Here is a 22,069-nt window from a genome sequence, read left to right on the forward strand (position 1 = left end):
CTTCCTCTTATGGTAGAACAGTGAATTGTCACTGGGTCCGGTAAACGGGTTCCTGCAGCTGACTCAACTATGGTGGACAATTCTATGGTCCCTTGAAAATGTTGCAGGGGTTCTAGGTTAGAACGGGGTGGTAGCACCAATCCTCTATCAAAATCAATAGGAGTGAGTTGCTTTGTGAAGATTTCCATGGCTAGTGAAAACTAATGCTTTGAAATAATTAGGTTAGAGAAGGTTTTATGTATTTGTAGTGACTGGGGTAGCAAGTATTTATAGAGAACTCAGCAGTGATCTTATGGTAAGCCAGTAGCTTGTTGCGTGATGTTGTGTTTCACTCTATATTTATTGATGTATAAACTTATTCGACATAAAATTAATTGTTCTAGAGACAATTGAATTTTCTGAATTCCCATGATTTGGTAGTCAATACTTTCAGTAAGAAAAATCTCCGAACATTCAAATTTTTTTTTTAATAAATATTACGCGACGTTCATCGTTTGGTTTTTCTTCTGTTGGTCGATAAATGGCATTGGATAAAGTGAGGATGAAGTTAGTACAATTTATGCACTAAAGGTGATAGGTGTTTTGAATCACTTTCGGTCAAACATTTGCTTCCAGCTATATATCCCTCGACCATTTCAAGATCGGAAAAAATATAAGACTATCTCTAAACGATTGTTGCCGTAGTTGAGTTGAGCTTCATACATGCGAGAGTTTAGTTGAGCTTCATACATGCGAGAGTTGAGTTGAGCTTCATACATACGAATATATGTCATGCGAGAGTTGAGTTGAGCCTTCTACGTTATATAATTATAAATTTTAAACTTCGGAAGAATTACTTATTAAATACAAAATTTTAAACTATCTATCCTTTATGTATATCTATGAAAAGCACATCTAATTATATTAGTGTTTATAATTGATTCTTTCTGTGTAATGGCTAATTAAATGAGATCGTTGATTTATAGAGTCTGTTTTTGTTTTAAACAAGTGTGGTAGTAGCATTCGAACTTTATAATTTCAAGAGTTCATTTGTGTGCCGGTCCACGTACTGAACCATTTAATAGCCACTTTTTTTTAATGAAATACTAATGATTTATTAAGCAGTGTTATAGTTATTAAAAACATGACAGTTAAGATTAGAGAGATAGTCTTTTGTATAATTGTGATGAATGATTGATAAACCAACCATCCCTTTGTATTTATACATTTAGGGTTGTATACAATACAATGGTGGAATATACTACACATGATAACTATCCCTATATATAATGTATTTACATATATGTGGACTCTTTCCTTAATACACCCCGTCAAGTTGACGGTGGAGATTCTACCCGAAACTTGGATCTAAAATAAGTAAATGAAACTGGAGGGAGAGGCTTGGTAAGAACATCCGCAAGTTGATCCTTTGAAGAGATGAATCGTACTTGAATTTCTCTCTTAGCAACACGATCACGGACAAAATGATAATTAACTTCAACATGTTTAGTACGAGCGTGGAATATCGGATGGCAGATAAGAAAGTGGCCTCTAAGTTATCATACCATAACGTAGTCATGGACGACGTGGAAATCCGAAGTTCTACCAATAAAGAACAAATCCATAAAATTTCAGCAGTACCATTAGCCAAGGCTTTGTATTCTGATTCTGTAGAAGATCTAGCAACAGTGCGTTGTTTCCCGGATTTCCATGAGATAGGTGTAGAACCAAGGTATACAAGATAACCACCTGTTGATTTTTGATCGTCAATACTACCTGCCCAATCAGCATTTGTGAAACCATGAAGAGTCAAAAGAGACTCTCGAGTAATGTGCAGACCATAGGTTGTTGTAGCCTGCAGGTAACGTAGGATACGTTTAACAGCAGTCCAATGATCATCAGTACGGGCATGCATAAATTAACATACTTTGTTGACTGCATAGCAAATATCAGGTCGAGTAAATGTAAGATATTGCAGTGCTCCAACAATCTGTCGATGCCATGTCGGATCAGAGTGAAGAGTACCAGGCACAATTTCTAGTTTAGAGGAGGTAGACAGAGGAGTATCAACCAGTTTGCAGGAAGCCATACCTGCTCATTGGATAATATTGAGTGCATACTTGTGTTGACTTAACAAGATACCCATAGCTGTAGGTTTAATTTCAATGCCCAAGAAGAAATGAACAGAACCCAAATCCCGAAGCTTAAATTATGTTTGCAGTAAAGTAATCAATCTATGAAGCAAGGCTGAGTTACTCCTGGTCAGTAAAATATTATCCGCATACACAAGCAGATAAATCATGGCACCATTAAGAGAGAGAATAAACAGAGAAGTGTCAACCTTGGATGCCTGAAATCCAATGGAAAGGAGGAACTCGCTCAACCTGTTGTACCAAGCTCGAGGTGCTTGTTTCAAGCCATACAAAGATTTATGAAGACGACACACATGAGATGACAAAGCAGAATCAGCAAACCCCGATTGTTGTGCCATGTATACCTCCTCTTGAAGAATGCCATTCAAGAAAGCATTATGAACATCCAATTGGTGAATATTCCAACCATACGAGACAACAATAGTGAGCACAAGACGTATCGTTGTAGGCTTAACCACCGGGCTAAACGTCTCCAAATAATCAATCCCCTATTGTTGAGAGAAGCCGCGGGCAACCAGCCGTGCCTTATATTAGTCAATCCAACCATCGGCGTGGCGTTTAATTTTGTAAACTCACCTACTACCAATCACATTCATAGACGGATGAGATGGCACCAATGACTAAGTATGATTAGAGTGAAGTGCCCGGATTTCCTCCTGCGTGACATTATGCCAAACCAAATACCTGTTGGCATCCTTAAAAGACAACGGCTCCTGTTGAGGTAATGTTGCAACCCGTGAGGAAGTTGCAACACTGAAGTTAGCATCCTTTGGTGGACGTGGTCGAAACACCATAGGATGAAGGCGGGCCGGCTAGGAGGAGTTGTTATCAACACTGGCCGGTATCTACTGAAGCTGGAATTTCGACAGATCAACACATAGATTACTTCTATGAGAGGAATTAGAGGAAGAACCTGATAAGGAGCTCAATTCCGAGTTACAGCCCAATAAAACCTTATTCTTCTCTTCTTGTTTTTTTAGGGTGGGCTAGACTTGGCCTAGTCATCTAGGTTGGGTCCAACCCAAGCCCGCATGGTTATTGGCCCGCCCAGCAACCCTAATAAGGAAGGGAAAAAAAAAGGAGGAGGTGGCACAACTTTGCTTGGCTAGAGGCAAATTATTGTTGGAGTCGTTCCTAGTGTTGTAAGGAAGACCGAAGCGTGGCTGGTGGCAGCTAAAGCACGACAAAGGAAGTGGCCAAAGTGGTGGCGAAGAGTGGGGAAAGAAAAACTAGGCAGAAAAATGGTTTTTTCTCAACTTTGGCTTCTGATTTCTCCCCTTGATAATTGAGTCCTCATAGTTTGATGCCTTTTGCAAAATGGTCTATGACTATGAATTTCTTCAATTTAGCCCTTAAGTGACTTAAAAACTTTGATTTTCTTGTAATTTTACCCCTAATTTGAACCAATTAACTTTGTACAAATTAATTTTGATCTTCTAAAATTCCAATCTTCTCAATTAAGCTCAAATTGGGCTCCCAAACTTAATGTTTCATCAATTAAGCCCTTAATAAAATTAACTTGACCTATTGAAAGTATAATTAAGTCATTGCACCTAATTAAATCCTTCAATTGGATCCAAATTAATTCTTAAACATAATTAAACTTTAATTTGGCCCATGATTAAATCAAATTGGCCTATTAAAAATCTAATTATGTTCTTAGGCTTAATTTTTATTCATATTTGTCAAGTAATCATGTAACTTGACCTTGAATGTGCATTGTCTCTCCAATTTTGGGTAAAATAGAGTGCAATTAGGATCTCGATTTCATCCAAAATTGCAGCTTGATTTTTTTTACATTTGAAATCCTCTCAGATTGCTTTCTGTCAAAATATTAGTCTTTTTACTATTATTATTTATTTTTATTTTGGAAAGAAAAAAGATATGGATTTACTAGATCAAGATATGGTCAACCTTTCTAAAAATGTTTCCCCTTCTTTATGATAGATATGATCAAGATATGGGTAAAAATGTTTCCCCTTTTTTACATTTGAAATAACCCAGAAACGAGTTATGATAGTTTCCCCTTCTTTACATTGCTTGCGACAAAAAAGTCTCGTAAGAGAATTGAGATGGTGAGCTTTGTAAAAAAGACAAAGGAATGAGAGATAACGGATTTACTAGATCAAGATATGGTCAACCTTTCTAAAAATGTTTGAAGTGAGGGTTCAAAAACGCACAAGATGAAAAAGGGATATGAATTGTAAAGAAAAAGATGATCTTTGTAAAAGATTTTTTGAAGTGGTATGGTTGTACCAGGCAACCTGCTTATTTGTAGAATTCAAAGATTTTGGAATAGTTGTTGTCATAGGTGACGTACCCAGATGAAAAATACAAAGGTTTTTTTTTCAAATGTTATCTCTTTGTAATGAGTGATCTATCCAGGTGGAAAAATAAAAATAGATTTTTTGAGTGGTCTTATTGTAATGAGCGACTTGTCCAGGTGAAAAATACAAAGGATTTCAAAGTGATATTACTATAATAGGTGTGCCTATGTGAAAAATGCAAAACAAATTTAAAGCGGTGTCATTGTAATTGGTGACTTGATCAAATGCAAAGATTTTTTAAAATGGTCTGAATATAAGGGACCTTCCCAGGTGGAAAAATATCAAGATTTTTCAAAGTGATCTCATTGTAATAGGTGACTTGTTTAAGTAAAAAAAACAAAGATTTTTAAAATGATCTCATTATAATGAGTGATCTGCCCAGATAAAAAATACAATGAATTTTTGAAATGTTTTTATTGTGATGGACGATCTGTCCAAGGGGAAAATACCAAGAATTTTTTCAAAATAATTTTATTATGATAGGTGACATGTCCAAGTAAAAAATGTTAGGATTGTTTTTCAAAATAATTTTATTATAATGGGTAACGTGTTTAAATAAAAAAATAAAAAAATATTTCAAAATAATTTTATTATAATGAATGCCTATCTAGATGAAAAGTATAATTTACCTGCAGAAAGGATTTGGCTGTGTGGCGGCATATATCACTTTTCCAATATGCTATTGGGGATTTACAAGTATCCATCCAAGTTATAATGAACTCATGATTTATAAAAGTTAATAAAGGGGTTAGATGCTTTTTCAAAGGATTGAAGAGTGAGAGAGGTTGAAAGGGTGAGAAAACTGAATTGTTGTTGAATTGGGCAGGGTTTCAAAGATGTAAGCAACGTGGTAGGAGGCTATCTTGCTTGGACGGAGAATGTTTTTCCGGTGAAGATAGAGAAGAAAGAGAGAGATGAACTCTGATCTGTAAATCCAGTCATTTAAATGGTTGTGTGACCAGATGGCATCAGATCTGATGGAATCTCGGAAACCGTACCCAAATGGACGACTATATATTTGTTCATATTGGCCGGTCCATGTTCTTACCTGCGTGAGAATTCTGATAGGCTTCACCAGCTCCGTATAATTGTGGGGCCTGCGCGAGGGAAATTGTCCCTTATTGTTGCTCACAGGTGCAAGCGTTACTGTCAAATCATCCGAAAACATCCTTACTAGATTGAGACTTGGATACGAGAGATGGATTAAATAATCCCCAGCAGCAATCAATCTTGGAAGACCCGACAAAAGGGTAAAAGGGCCCCGTCTGCTGTGATAAAAGGAACCACCGCCATGACAGGGATCCCCTTTCTATTTAATTAGGCTACTTTTGGCTGTCCTTGTGGAGATAATTTTAAATAATTTTATTTTAAATCATGATTTTTTTCTTATTAAAAGTTAAAATGGAATTATTTTTTTAATATTTATATGTAAAATCATAACTCACTCATCAGGTGAATCAATTTATAAATTAATCTATTAGATTAACTGGATTTAATTAACTAAAAGAATTGATAGGTTATTATTTCAAAAACATGGCTCTACTAAGTGGCAACATGGTATTTAATTATCCTATTAATTAATATTTGTCTTGTTTCACTCTTTTTTTATCACATAATTGTTCTAGAAACAATTTAATTCTCTGAATTCCAATGTTTTTGTTGGTCAATACTTTCAGTAAGAAAAATCTCTATAGTTTGAACAAGCAAGATATTATCAGCAACTAATGACTTTCGAAAGCAAACTCTTATCAGCAATTGTCTCACGTTTTTCTGATAGAGATGGTAGTGACCATCTCCAAGATTTGGCCCTTTTCAGTGAGGGATGGAGCATTCATTAATTACTACTCCAATTTCGTGCCCTACGAAAGGGTATGTTCTTACGGCAATTTAAGTGCATGCACGGATACGCACTATTTTCTCCCTCGACATATATCTTCAATCCATCACATTCTAACATTCTTTTTTATATATAATAAATAAATATTATTGGACGTTCATCGTTTGTGTTGACGTTTAATAGATCGATAAAAGACATGTAATTAAGATAGAGTGAGGTTAGAACAATTTATGCACCAAAGGTAGATGATAAGTGTTTTGAATCAGTCATTTGCTTCCAGCTATATATTCACCGACCATTTAGACATAAATTGTGAAATGGTCAACTGTCAGTCAGCAATTCAACTATTGATTGGTTTATCAACACTTTGTTTGGATAAAAATGATATGAATTTTAAATTAAACTATTTTTATATATGCTAGCTCTTTTCTGCATGCTATGACAGCGATGTATTATACTATGTAGCGCGCTAGCTACCGCTCAAATTAAATCTTTTCACGTTGTTTATAAGGGCATAAATTTATTTGATGGTACATTCTAGTTAAAAATACTCTAATATCATATTAATTAATCATCAAAAAATTAAGTTTTAAATTTGATTTATATGATAATAATCTATTAACTTATTAATGGGGTTATATAAAGATGCCATTTTTTTTTCTTTTTCCTAATGCATCGTGCACAACAAAGAGAGAAATTTGATCAAATATCACTTGCTTTTCTTGTTTTTTTTTGAAAGATACTTATATCATTTAAACGCCAAAGTCTGGCGAGATTAGTATAGAAGCTGCACAATATCTTACTATGACAAAAGACCATAAAGAAGATAAAACACAGTCTAAGATAAGTAAAAGCAAAGAAAACCAGAGAATATCCATCCGAATGAACTCATAGCTAAGCAGTCCCCTACAAAACAGAACAAAAATAAACTCAACAGCATAACAGCAGAAGACACATAAGCAAGGCCACAATATTAATGGTGGAGTCAAAACCAGGCAACAAATTCACTTGATCTCCGCACTCCTTGTTTAGCCATGCAATTACTTTCACGAAAGATATGGGAGAAGGTGATTGAGCCACAAAATGCATCCAGTCTATTGACAGAGGAGAAAACATTGTGATGCTTCTAGGGACGGATGTGAGGCTTATGCATCCAGTTAATAACATTGGCAGAGTCAGATTCTATGATGAGATGTTGATGGTGGAGGAGACAATTAGATGCTGATAGTTCAATGGCTTTGACAATATCCCTTAACTCAGCAATATTAGAGTCTAAAATCCCAACTGGAACAGAGAACATACCAAGAAGATGGCCATGGTGATTTTGCAGCACACCACCTATTCCAGAGGGGCCTGGCTTACCAAGAAAAGAGCCATCTACGTTCCATTTGAGGCTATTAATCATAGGAGGAGACCACATATTATTAATTATAAAAGAGTGAGCATTGGACCACCGAAGCAGGCCATCTGCCGATCTGATCAGATCTGTAGGGGAGTATGGGAACTCAGAATGGATAGCTTTTAGCCGTAGGCATAGACGGGTGATAATAAGAAAGAATATTGAATCATAGTCAGGTGTCTTCTGTTGGAAAATCAGATCATTTCAAAGAAGCCAAAGAGACCATGCCACTGAGAAGAACAACATCATCCATGCTCTCCTCTGAAAGTGACCATGTACCAGGGAAGTCCACTGAGACCACAAATCTGAGAAGCTCTTTGGGCAGCACCAAACTAAACCCCACCACTTAATGATTTTGGACCAAATGAGCCAAAGCTTATGGCAGTGCAGCAGGATATGGTCCACCGACTCTTCCTCCACTAGGCATATAGGGCAATTAGACTATGAGCTACCCAAAATACCTCTTCGAACCAACATACACCGGGTGTTGATTCTGTTAATGATAGCCATCCAGCAAAAGATCTCTACCTTAGGAGGGACAATACCTTTCCAAATTCCAGCAAAAGAGAAGGCACTATTTGTGGAAGTCACTTGTTGCAAAATTTGATGTTTATTCTGTTTTTCATCAATTTCAAACTGTTGTCGAACATCAATTTTCATTAAAAATAAAATCTGTTCAAACTGATTGGGGCGGTGAATATCGCAAACTCTCCACTTTCTTTCAGACCATTGGTATTCATCACCGTCTGATATGTCCTCACACTCACGAACAAAATGGAACCGTAGAAAGACATCATAGGCATATTGTGGAAACCGGCCTTACTCTTCTAGGACAATGTAAAGCTCCATTCCGCTTTTGGAATTATGCTTTTAACACTTCGGTTTATCTCATCAATCGCATGCCTACTCTTGTTCTTGCAAATCAATCTCCATTTGATTGTTTGTTTCAACGGCCTCCTGCTTATCATTTTTTGCGTACTTTTGGATGTCTCTGTTTTCCTTTTTTGCGTCCCTATAATAATCATAAATTGGATTTTCGGTCTTCTCCATGTGTGTATTTTGGCTACAGTTCCTCTCATCTTGGTTATCGATGTTTTGACATTGAATCTCATCGCATGTATATCTCCCGTCATGTTCGTTTTCATGAACATGTTTTTCCGTTTGATAATTCTGAACATATTACACAGGTCTCGGCTCAAAACCACACACCATCCCTTGCTACCATCCTCCCAAATCTGACCCACTCCCCATTGTTCACCGATCATAACACACCCCATCTCGCCTTTGCCTCTGCCCTGCATTCACCTCCTACCAAAACACCACAGCCTCCACCTTTCCCTTGCCAATCACCACATGCATCTTTATCTCACCATTTTGTTGCAGGTACAGGTTGTAGATCAGTTTTCCCTGCACTCCAGCACAATGTCTCTGCTAATACTGGGACACCATCTGGTTCCTCATTTGCTTCCCTTTATTTTGCCAGTCACCCGGCTTTTGCAGACTCTATCTCTGCTGCCAGCCCTCTGCTTGCGGCAGCTTCTTCCCCGGCTTCTTCACCTGGTCTGAATCTAGTGGTTGATCTCTATATGGCCTGTTCATCGTTTGGTTTTTCTTCTGTGGACGATTAATTGGTCGATAAATGGCATTGAATAAAGTGAGAATGAAGTTAGTACAATTTATGCACGAAAGGTGATAAGTGTTTTGAATCACTTTCGGTCAAACATTTGCTTCCAGCTATATATCCCTCAACCATTTCAAGATCGAAAAAAATATAAGACTATCTCTAAACGAATGTTGCCGTAGTCGAGCTTCATACATGCGAGAGTTGAGTTGAGCTTCATACATGCGAATATATGTCACGCAGGCTATAACCACCCTTTGCGTATCAATATTAGCTTGTTTCGGGAAAGGTGAGAATGAGTTTGACATAGTCTAATAATCAACAGTGTGTTCTGCCAATGGTCTAAAATAATCCTAATATGACTACTGGCCTGCCATGAAAAAAGAAACAAAAAAACAGAGAAAGAAAAACAAGAGAGAAAAGGTGGCCAAATTAACCTGGTTCGGTCGCAACATGGGGTTAAGTTCTTTGATAAATTAGTATTTTATTTATTATTGGAATAATTTGATGAACCAAATGCTCGTATTTTATTTTATTTTATTTATAAATTGTGAAATGGTCGGATCCACTGTCAATTAGCAAATCAACTGTTGATTGGTTTATCAACACCTTCTATTACAAAAATAATAATAAGAATCTTCAATAAAGCTATTTTTATATATGCCAGTTCTTTTCTGCATGATATGACATCATCTAGTTCCAAATAAATATATGATTATTAAAATATATTTGTTTGCTCATGAATAAAACGGATACACTATTGAGGGAATCATTTAAATTTTCCAATACATTCGCTCAAGTTAAAGTTTTTTAACAAACAAGGTTTTGATACCATGTCAAAAAAGCTCTAAAATATAATTTATATAATTTTCTAATAGAAAGAATATTATGAATGGAAAGATTTAATATCATGCCCATTTAATTATTAAAACTATGATACAATATATTTTATCATAGAACTACTTTAAGAATAAATATTAATTTGGCTAAATTTCTTATCCATGAGCACTTCCATTGCCTACTTTCAGCAACTAGAATATAAAAGTTCATGCTAGAAAGCTTGAAGGTACAGGTTGTAGATCAGTTTTCCCTGCACTTCAGCACAATGTCTCTGCTAGTACTGGGACACCCTCTGGTTCCTCCTCTGCTTCCCCTTATTTTGCCAGTCACCCGACTTTTACAGACTCTATCTCTGTTGCCAGCCCTCTGCTTGCGGCAGCTTCTTCCCCGGCTTCTTCACCTGGTTTGAATCTAGTGGTTGATCTCTCCGCTTATCCACTGCAGCACGACACCTTCGTGACACCTACCTCTTCTGCGTCGCCACCGTTGCTTAGCCGCCACCCTATGGTCCTTAGACCGCGGCAGCCCCAAACCGCAAATATGGTGGCCTCTGCTGCAGCTGATACAGCTGCCACCCGGGTATTGCTCTCTCCTTCCTCTCAACCTATTGCCTTCTCTGATGCAGATAAATATGTTGCTTGGCATGATGCTATGTGTGATGAGATCAAGGCTTTGCATTCCAATCACACTTGGTCCCTAGTGCCCTTTCATCCTTCGATGAATGTTGTTGGCAGCCGATGGATATATCGGATCAAACGTCATATTGATGGCAGCATTTAACGTTATAAAGCCCGTCTAGTTGCTAGAGGCTTTACTCAACAGGAAGGCATTGATTATTCTGAAACTTTCAGCCCAGTTATTAAGCAGCCACCGTCAGATTAGTCTTTTTCATTGCGGTTTCACGTAATTGGAAGATTCATCAGCTTGATATTCATATTGCCTTTCTCAATGGTGTTCTTATTGAAGATGTCTACATGAAACAACATCTAGGTTTTGTTGACCCTACTCTTCCATCTCATGTGTGCAGATTGCACAAGTCATTATATGGTTTAAAACAGGCATCACGGGCATGGTACACCCATCTGAGTGATTTTTTACTCTCCATTGGTTTCCTTGCCTCCAAGGTTGACACCTCCTTGTTTATCTTATCTGATGGTACTAATATCTTTTATCTCCTGGTCTATGTTGATGATATTCTGCTTATGGGCAGCAACTCTGCCATGCTTCATCGACTAATCCTATTACTAAGCTCAGAATTCAAGCTTCGTGACTTAGGTGATGTTCACTACTTTCTGGGTATTGAAGTTCAGTCTATAGGTATGGGTCTGATGTTGCGCCAACACAAATATATTCTTGACATCCTCACTCGGGCTGGTATGACATTTTGCAAACCCGTTAATACTCCAGTCTCTCTTTCCAAACTTGTTATACAGCCGGATCATCCATTCTCTGATCCCACAAGATTTCGTCAAATCATGGTTGCTCTTCAGTATCTTACATTCACTCACCCAGATATCTGCTTTCCTGTTAACAGAGTTTGTCAGTTCATGCATGCTCCTACAGATTCCCATTAGGCTGCTGTTAAACGCATCCTCTGCTACCTTAAAGGAACGACATCCTATGGTTTTCATATCACTCGAGGTACCTCTTTTGCTCTTCATGGTTTTACAGATGCAGATTGGGCTGGTAGTATTGATGAACACAAGTCTACGGGTGGCTATCTTGTTTTCTTTGGTCAGACACCGATTTCATGGAAATCCGGCAAGCAACGTACAGTTGCCCGCTCCTCCACTGAGGCTGAGTATAAAGCCTTAGCAGATGGTACTGCTGAGGTCATCTGGCTTCAATATTTGTTAACAGATCTACAGGTTCCCTCTGTCTCTGCTCCTACCATTTAGTGTGGTAATCTTGGTGCAACCTATCTCTCAGCGAATCCTATCTTTCATGCTCGTACTAAGCATGTTGAGGTAGATTATCATTTTGTCCGCGACCGGGTTGCGAAGAAGGAAATTCATATTCGCTTTATCCCTTCTCGGGATCAACTTGCTGATGTCTTCACCAAACCACTTTCCGCTGCATCCTTTACTGCTTTCAGGTTTAAGCTTCGAGTCGATCCTCCACCCTCAGCTTGAGGGGGAATATTATAGAATGTATAACATGTATATCTCTGAATAGGAAATTAATGTAGAATTATTCCAATGTTGTAATCCCGACGGTTACTGCCGTGTTCTGCCCTACATATATAAATAGGAAAGGTTGGCTAAGGCAAACCCAAGTCATTCTGTTATTCTCAACTATGTCAAAACGCTCTAAAATATGATTTATATAATTTCCTAATAGAAAGAATATGAATAGAAAGATTTAATATCATGTCCATTTAATTATTAAAACTATGATACAATATATTTTATCATAGAACTACTTTAAGAATAAATATCAGTTTGGCTAAATTTCTTATCCATGAGCACTTCCATTGCCTACTTTCAACAACTAGAATATAAAAGTTCATGCTAGAAAGCTTGAATATAAAAGTTCATGCAAGAAAGCTTGAAGTGAGATATTGAGTTGGAGGTGTATCAATGCTTATTATAGAATGTACATATATAAATAGGAATTATTATAGGATTATTCCAATGTTATAGTTCCTATAGTTATGGCATATAAATAGGAAAGGTTGGCTAAGAGATAAATCAAGCCATTCTATTATTCTCAACTTGGTATCAAAGCTCTAAATAACTTAAAACACTTTCTCTCCCTCTCCAATGGACTCTTCCTCTTAGCCGACTGTTGCCTCCCCCTCTGCAGCACCGCCGATGTTGGTTTCCTCCTCTACCGCATCACCAGTGTCTTCCTCTGCTTCTGTCTTGCTGTGACCACTGCCAATAGATGCTGGCCAAGCTCTTGTCAACCCGAACAACACTCCTCTGTTGCAGCCTTCCTCTGTTGTTGCCCCTACCATTGTTTTCCTTTCCCACACTTACCAAGTCATCTCTCTCAAATTAATAAACACCAATTACGTTTATTGGCAAATGCAGATGAAGCCATATCTAATAAGCTAAGGAGTTTTTGGGTTTGTGGATGGCTCAAATTCTTGTCCTCCTCCACATGTATTTGTTGCTGATGGTAATTCTCTTCAGGTAAAACATTCTTTTCTTCGTTGGAAACAGTAGGACCAACTCATTCTAAGTGCCTTGCTATCTTCGCTATCCATGGATGTTCTCCATCTTGTTGTTGACTGCCAAACTTCGAGCTCTATTTGGCGCACACTTGAGCAAGTTATAGCTTCCTCGTCCAATTCTCGTATTATGCAACTTCATGCCTCCTTTCAAGATCTTCGACAAGGTGATGAGTCGGTAACTCAGTTTATGCAAAAATCTAAGGCATCATTTGATGAGTTGGGCGCTGCTGGCCAACCTATTTCGCGGGAAGATTTTAATTTGTATGTGTTTCGTGGTCTTCGGGGAGAGTCACTACAAGATTTCACAGTTTTACCGACGAACATATTCTGTCGGTGTGTGATTAGCAGTTCATCGGTGATTTATTTACAGACGTCATCACCGACGGATTACGTCCGTCGGCTTTCCTTTCGTCGGTGATTCCCCATTCCGTCGCTATATCGGTCGGAAAAACAAAAAAATCATTTGCCGATGGTTTTACAAACGGAATTTGCGCGCTAAAAAAAATTGATTCCCGCTTGAAATATACCGACGGATTTTTATTTCGTCGGTGATATCGTGATTTACCGACGACTACTTACCATTGGTAAATCTATCGGTGAGTGTATGAAATACCGACCGAATATATTCGTCTGTAAATTCGTCGATAAGTGTGGCAGCTACTGTCAAATGCCGACGGATTAAGTCCGTCGGTAAGGCTGTCGGTGAGTGTTTAAAATACCGACCGAATATATCTGTCTGTAAATGCGTCGGTGAATGCTACTGTCAGATGCCGACGGATTAATTCCGTCGGTAAAACCCTTGGTAATAGTTTTTTCTAAATTTGTTTTTAAAAAATTATTTAGAATATATAATATAAAACTATATAAATTAATGGTAATAAAAACCAATTATGCAAATAAAATTTATATTAGACATAAAACAAAAAAAATCAAAGTTAAATAATATTCATTACAAACTGAATATGTTTCAAAAAAAATATTAAATGAAGTTTTAAAGGTAAATAATGTTTATTACAAATTAATATAAAGGTGGAGCTGGAGGAGGAGGAGGAGATCCTGGAGGAGGAGGCTGGTGGTTATACGGCAAAAAAGGATTAGGCGCACATGTTCCACCATGTGTTGCCATGTTCATGACCATTTCGCGAAGCTGTTCATAAGCCGCTTTTTGTTGTTCATAAGCTGTTTTTTGTTGTGCTTGAGACGCTTTGATTTGCTCAGACTCCGCTCTTTGTTGTGCATGAGACGCTTTGAGTTGTGCGTACTCCGCTGATAGGTGGTCGTATTTGTCGGTGAGCTGAGCCGTGTGTTGCTGCAAGGCCACGAACTCCTTAGATTGGGAGCTTGATATTGATTGGGAGCTCCCAACGGTTGAAACACTACGGGTCGACCGCAAGTTGTCGGCCGTAGTGTTGGAGAGCCCGTAAACCCGATTTTTATCGGGTCCACCTGATGATCCAACCTCCATCCACAAATCCGGATCAAATTCCGGATGGGTCAAAATATCATCCCCGTATCTCTCCCTCAACCGGTTATTATAGGTCTCCTGAAAATAAAAAAAGTAATCATCATATTCAATTCAATAAACATAATAACTTACAAAATAAAATGGTTGAACAAACATACCACGAAATGTTGAGCACGATTATCAACAAACTATTGCGCCCCCTTTTGGCGGTCTTGACTCCACACGTGCGTCTCCACAAACAGCTCCATCGGGCTCGGCTCACGTCCAAGAGACGCAGCCTATAATGAAAAAAGATATATTAACAACAACTTAATTTAATGATATATTTCATTTAAATTAATCTTACCATCCGTTTCGCATGTGCAGCAAACGGAACAGAGCCGCCAGTGTGCGTTGTCACCGAGCCATGAATTGGCCGATTCCGGTTGCCAGCACCGGACTGTGAGCTTCGTGTGAACCGCTCAGACGTCACGTGCTCAAGATAGTGCGGCCATATATCTTCCGGGATGTATATCGGTTTGAAATCCCTCCAAACCGCAACATCGTTCCAGCCTTGGAAACCCCTATCCCTCGCAGTTTTTTTTGCCCTTTTTTGTGCTTCGTACCAAAAATCATGTAACTTACTTCACACAACCAAAAATTACATTTCGAAACATAAATTTTTGTCTAAAAAAAATCTTGTACTGTTTTCGATCTTACCTAGTTGCCGCGTGATTTTCCCACACCCTCCTCACAATAGTGATATGCTCACTGTCCCAACAGAATTTGTGTTGTGTATAAATAAACAAGTTTAAATAAAAATAATAATTTATTTACAATTATATTTATAATTTATTAGAAATAAGCTGAAAATTATAAATTAACACCAACCTGAAATCTATCAAACCATGCATTGATTTGAGGCATCCATTCAGGATGCTTGGATATCTGACTCCATTGAAACAATGGAATCTCCATCGACGATTTAAACACCGATGATATTACTCGGGCGGCCTCAATGTTTGTGAACCTGAAAATAAATGAAATAAATTAAATAGTGATTACTTCATAAATTATGTTGTAATTTGTTTTTTAAAAAATAAAACCTTAACAAACTTACATTGAAAGGTCGTCCTTCCACTGTGCCTCGTACTTGCGGGTAAATTGATTCCGCTGCGAAGGCACCCTGCCTTTGCGCTGTGAAGTAGCGCTGGAAGAGACAACATCGGTTGACGGCGCAGGTGGTGTAGGTGCCTCTTCTTGAGAGGCACCTAAGGAAATATCATCATCGCTGCTAGACGAACTAGCTGCGACCGTACGTGAGCGACCAGCTCTGGTTTTCATTCTGCGCATCTTCACAATTTTATACAAATAATTATATAATTAAATTCAAATGTTAAAAAAAAATTCGACAGCACCTCTCCTATACCAGATACTACCCAAATCCACAAACCTGCACATATTAACAAAAGCCACAACCAATTGACCCAATCTATACTAATTATTCCAACATATTCAATTACTAATCCTAAGGTAAATTCAACATTAAGAATTACAATTCAACAAATTATTCAATAATTATGCCAATACAACAATAAAATATATTCAATAAATAAAAAAACAAACTATAGACTAACAATTAAAATTAATGGAAAACATTAAACATAAATCATGCAATAATAAAGTAAAATTAACAATTATTCCAAAATATTCAATTACTAATACTAAGGTAAATTCAACATTAACAATTACAATTCAAAACATTATTCAATAATTATGCCAATAAAACAAAACAATAAATTAAAAAAAAAATCTAGAATAACAATCAAAATAAATGGAAAAAATTAAACACAAATCATGCAATAATAGAGTAAAATTAATAATTATTCCAACATATTCAATTACTAATTCTATGGTAAATTCAACATTAACAATAAATATTCAACAAATTAACTAATAATAATTATGCCAATACAACAATAAAAAATATTCAATAAATTAAAAAAAACTATAGACTTTATCTACATTATAAAAAATACACCAAAACAAAAAACATAGCAAAAAAAAATAGCAAAAAAAAACCCTTAAAGTAAAATGAAATAGAAGAAACACATACCTTTTAAACTGATGGAGATTCATGAGAAAAGTTGCTAGAGATTGCTGGTGAAACCTTTGAAGAATGGAGAGGAAAAGAATCGGTGAAAAACTGAGGAGAAGAAAAAATGAGCTGAAGCGGCGGTCGGGGGAACTTATATGGCAGTTTTACCGACGGATTCACCGTCGGCTATAAAATTAATTATTATTTTAATTTATTCCGTCGGTGAAGTGTCAAAAATCCGTCGGTAAATTTTGAATTTCGCACCAAAAATTTTAATGACCCTCCATATTTTTCGTGTTCCGTCGGTAATTTCGTCGGCAAGATGACGCGGTCAGAGATGCATTTAATGCACAACCCTTTGGAATTCGCGCGGTCCGTCGGTAATTTTGTCGGTAAACTTGACCCACCGACAACTTACCGATGGACTTATATCCGTCGGTATTAACGTCAGTGACTATGGCATTTCAAGTAATTATTTTCGAAGTCTCTATGAAATGCCGACAGATTTATATCCGTCGGTATTAGGGTAGGTGATTGTGGCATTTCAAGTAATTATTTTCAAACTCTCTGTGAAATGCTGACGGACTTATATCTGTCGGTATAGACATCGGTGATTGTGGCATTTCAAGTAATTATTTTCAAACTCTCTGTGAAATGCCGACGGACTTATTCCGTCGGTATGGACGTCGGTGATTGTGGCATTTCAAGTAATTATTTCGTGTTACAAAATATATCATCCATGATCTATAATTATTTCAAGTAATTATTTCGTGATTGTGGCATTTCAAGTAATTATTTCAAGTAATAAATATTTCGTGTTACAAAATATATCATTCATAATCTAAATTACATGAAAAAAGGGTTTTACACAGGGCATTATTTTGGTAGTTAGTCAGAATTTTCTTCTTCTTCGTCATCAATTGAATTGTCATCACCTTCATCGCAATCTTCTATATGGATATCATCTTCTTCATCGACATTTGCTTGTCCGCTAGAGCTCAAAACAAAATTCAACTCCTCTGCGTCAACATCAACAAGACTATCATCGAAAACATGAAAATTTGAATTTTCTTCCAATTCAATCGAAGGAGCAACTCGATATGGTTCAACCAACTCACTAACTTAAAAGACTTCATCTCGCACACTTGTGTCTTCGTTCTCATCCTGAACAACCTCGACACGACCCCGGGGTTTTGTTTTTAAAACGGACAACCAATCCACTCTTGATCGATCCTTTCTACATGAAGGGGTGTATGTGTAATAAACTTGTTGAAATTGCTTTGCGAAAACAAAGATATCATTTACGTTGCGGAGTCTAGCTTTTGAGTTGATTTCGACCAGACCATAGTGCGGATCAACTCTGATTCCTCTGTCAGTCGTGTCATACCAATAGCATTTGAATAAAAACACTTTATTCTGCTCGTTATGATATTGCAGTTCGACGACCTCTTCTAATCTACCATAGTAGTCAACTTCTAACTCACTACTAGTGGATCCCTTAACACAAACACCGTTGTTGTATGTCTTTCTTCCTTGCCCGTATTCTTCAGTATGGAAAACATATCCATTGACAAAATACCCGTTGTAGCACTTACATTTTCTTTCAGGCCCAGACTTAGTGAAGACAATGACTTAGGTGCACTCCTTCCCATTTGATAAACCTTGTATGTAATGTACATCAATAAACAGTAAATGAACGAGAATCTCGTAATGACATGCATACGTACAATAATTTTGCAAGTTAGAATGAGTTTGTGATAATGCTTACATGTGTTCTGAACCACGTGGCAAACTGTTCATCTTGTAATTGAAAGATCTGGGATTCGGTCAGCTGTGAGTTATTGGAGAGCAAATATTGTCAATGTTGCCTACAAGTGATAATGAGTGTATGATATTACAATATATAATTAACAGTATATTACTAACAAAGTTTAATTAGTATAAACTTACTGAATAAAAGGTCTCAGCTCATCACAGCTAAATAGAACATAGTTGTGTGCTTGTTTGAACTCTATTTCCGACAAATATCTTCCTCTTACGGCATTTTAAGGTGTGGGTCGTCCAGTATTGGAGAATATTGACAAGTTCCCACTGGAAGGCACTTCACCGCCATCATCATGCCGTGGAACGCGATTGATTCTCGTTCTCAGATGAGGTTCGAAATAGTACGAGATAAATGTTGAGATCTCCTCAACAATATAGGCCTCACATATCGAAGCCTCAACATGCGCCTTGTTCTTAACCTTTTTCTTGAGATTAAACAAGTACCTGCATTGAAATATTAATCAAGTATTTTCAATCAAGAAAAACATATAAAATACTTTTATATATGAATTACATTGCAACTGTAATATCTAACCGTTCGAATGGGTACATCCATCTATATTGGACCGGTCCTCCAGCTTTTGCCTCGAACGGTAGATGTATAGGGAGATGCTCCATTGAGTCAAAAAATGATGGAGGGAATATCATCTCAAGTTTGCATAGTGTCTCGACGATATTCGTTTGAAGCCTCTCAATGTGATCAACATTCAACTTGCTGGAGCATATATCTCTAAAGAAATGACTGATCTCCGTGAGTGCATCCCATATTCCCTTTGGCAACAAATCACGAAAAGCTAATGGGATGAGTGTTTGCATAAACACGTGGCAGTCATGACTCTTTATTCCATACAATCTGCAGTCCTCTATATTAACCAGCCTTGATATGTTCGATGCATGTCCATCCGGAAAACGCAGACTCTTAAGTCATTTGTAGACTAGCAGTTGTGCGTTTTTCTCTAACACGAAGCTTGCTCTTGGTTTTGCGACCCGTGACTCATCATAAACCAACTCCATATTTTTACGGTTACAGTATAAAGCTATATCCAATCTAGCCTTGATGTTGTCCTTTGTCTTCCCCTTCACATCCATGACGGTGTTGAAAATGTTCTCAAACATGTTCTTTTCGATGTGCATGACGTCAAGGTTATGGCGGAGCAGATTGGTCTTCCAATAAGGAAGCTCCCAAAAGATACTTCGCTTTACCCAATTATGGGTCAAACCAAAACCAGGAAACTTTTGCTTACCTGATTGAAGACCAAACACAATGTCACCGTACTCTGAGACAACATCATGCAATTCTTCACCAGAAAGACGCGGGGATGCAACATCTTTTTCAACTCTGCCAACAAAGAAATCTTTTCTGTTCTTTCTGTACCTGTGATTAAGTGGCAAGAAGCAACGGTGACAGTAAAAAAAAGAAGCTTGACCTTCGTTTGCTAGCGTGAATGCCTTGTTGTTTTCCATGCAGTATGAACATGCGAGTTTCCCATGCGTGCTCCAACCAGAAAGCATTCCATAAGCTGGAAAATCATTGATAGTCCATATCAAAGCCGTCCTCATAAGGAAATTTTGTTTCCTCGATATATCATAAGTCAAAGCTCCGAAGGACCACAACTGCGCCAACTCATCAATCAACGGTTGAAGACAAACATCTATATTCTGCCCCAGACTGCTTGGACCGGGTATGATAGTAGATAAAAACATGAACTCCGGCCTCATACACTTTCCTGGTGGCAAGTTATAAACTGTGAGTATGACCAGCTAACAAGAATAAGGAGCAGCAAATGACCCAAATGGGTTGAATCCGTCTGTACACAACCCAAGACGCACATTCCTTGATTCAGCTGAAAAGTGAGGATGCACACTGTTAAAGAGTTTCCACGCTTCGCAGTCAGAAGGATGCACCATCACTCCATCAACCGCATCATGTGCTTGGTGCCATGTCATGTGCTCAGCAGTCCTTGGTGACATGAATAACCTCTAGAGTCTAGGTGTGATCGGGAAGTATCTAAGTTTTTTATTTGCCACTAGAGTCTTTCCCCTGCCAGTTCTAGGTTTGTAATGGGAATGCCCGCATGTCATGCACTCGGTCATCTCAACATTTTCAAGGTAGTATAACATGCAGAAGTTAGGGCACATGTCAATTTTCTGGTATCCTAAACCGAAGGGTTTCATCATGGACTTCGCAGCATAGAAGTTCTCTTTCAGCCTGTTCCCTTCAGGTAAAATGCTTCTTGCCCATTCAATAATCTTGTCATACCCGGCCTCACTCAACCCGTGATCTGACTTGATGGTGAACACTTGTGATACGGCCGATAATTTACTGTGATTCGTGCAGCCATCCCATAATGGTTCGTCAGAATCTTTCAACAAATCAAAAAACCTAGCTGCATTTGCATTAGGTTCTTCTTCTACGATTGGACATTGACTGACATTACCTTGATTCATTCTCATTGCATCCATAACCATATTTCTGTAAGGATTAGTGTTGTCATTTGCCGCTTCATGCACGTTGCTAGCACTAGAAGTAGACCCAACCACCGTTTCTTCCATTCTCCTCTTACTAACAAATACTTCTCCATGTGCATACCAACACTGGTAATTCTCCATAAACCCTTTGTGTAGAAGATGCATCATTACAACATCTTGATGCAGATACCTTTAATTCTGACACTTCCTGCATGGACACCTAATACCGCCTCCAGTAAAATTTTTGGGAATAGATCTTGTGAAATTAATAAAACCCTGAACCCCGTTACAATAATCCATCCTCCGCAATCCTTGGGTTGAATCTCGATACATCCATGAACGATCATCCATGACTTATATCGAACCTCTATAAAATTATGATGACATCATATATTAATTAACTAAGTTAGGTAAATAAACTTGCAAAAATATTACTTTACCTCGAGATTATCCAACAAACCAAACACAACTTCTCATAAATATTAAATATTCATTATCATTTATCAACGTCCATACAAATTAAAATATATAAATTTATGAAAATTACCACTCCGCAATACCATTGATAAAACTTTAAACGGACCCATTAAGCAAGCTATTAATTATTTCAAAACAACACATGTACTTCGGTAGTTCCATAAAGTTTTAACAATTTACAAACAAATACAATCTTACAAAATCTAAAACAAACCATAACAGGTACTACAAGTTTGTTTGAGAAATAACAATAAAACATGTACATCTACTAACAAAATACATATACTAAAAAAACAATAAAATCGACATTTAATTAAATGTTAAAATTTTAAAAGATAGAATTACTTACAAAAATTGATAAAATCCGTCGGTAAATCAGAACACGGATGTTGTGACCACAAAACTTCAAGAAATATAACTTGT

At 37.4% G+C, this 22,069-nt stretch overlaps 1 protein-coding gene across 1 annotated transcript; it reads right to left on the minus strand.

Moving 5' to 3' along the window:
• Window positions 1-18,844: 18,844 nt before the first annotated feature.
• Window positions 18,845-19,420, minus strand: LOC127905044 (uncharacterized). Its single transcript, XM_052451032.1, has 2 exons — window positions 19,236-19,420; window positions 18,845-19,144 (listed from the first exon to the last, which is right to left on the minus strand). Exons 1-2 carry the CDS (start codon window positions 19,346-19,348, stop codon window positions 18,922-18,924), a joined length of 336 nt encoding a protein of 111 aa, XP_052306992.1. The 5' UTR covers window positions 19,349-19,420; the 3' UTR covers window positions 18,845-18,921.
• Between the last annotated feature and the right edge of the window lie 2,649 nt (window positions 19,421-22,069).

This window comes from Populus trichocarpa, chromosome 3, assembly GCF_000002775.5.
Source record: "Populus trichocarpa isolate Nisqually-1 chromosome 3, P.trichocarpa_v4.1, whole genome shotgun sequence".
Taxonomy (NCBI): domain Eukaryota; kingdom Viridiplantae; phylum Streptophyta; class Magnoliopsida; order Malpighiales; family Salicaceae; genus Populus; species Populus trichocarpa.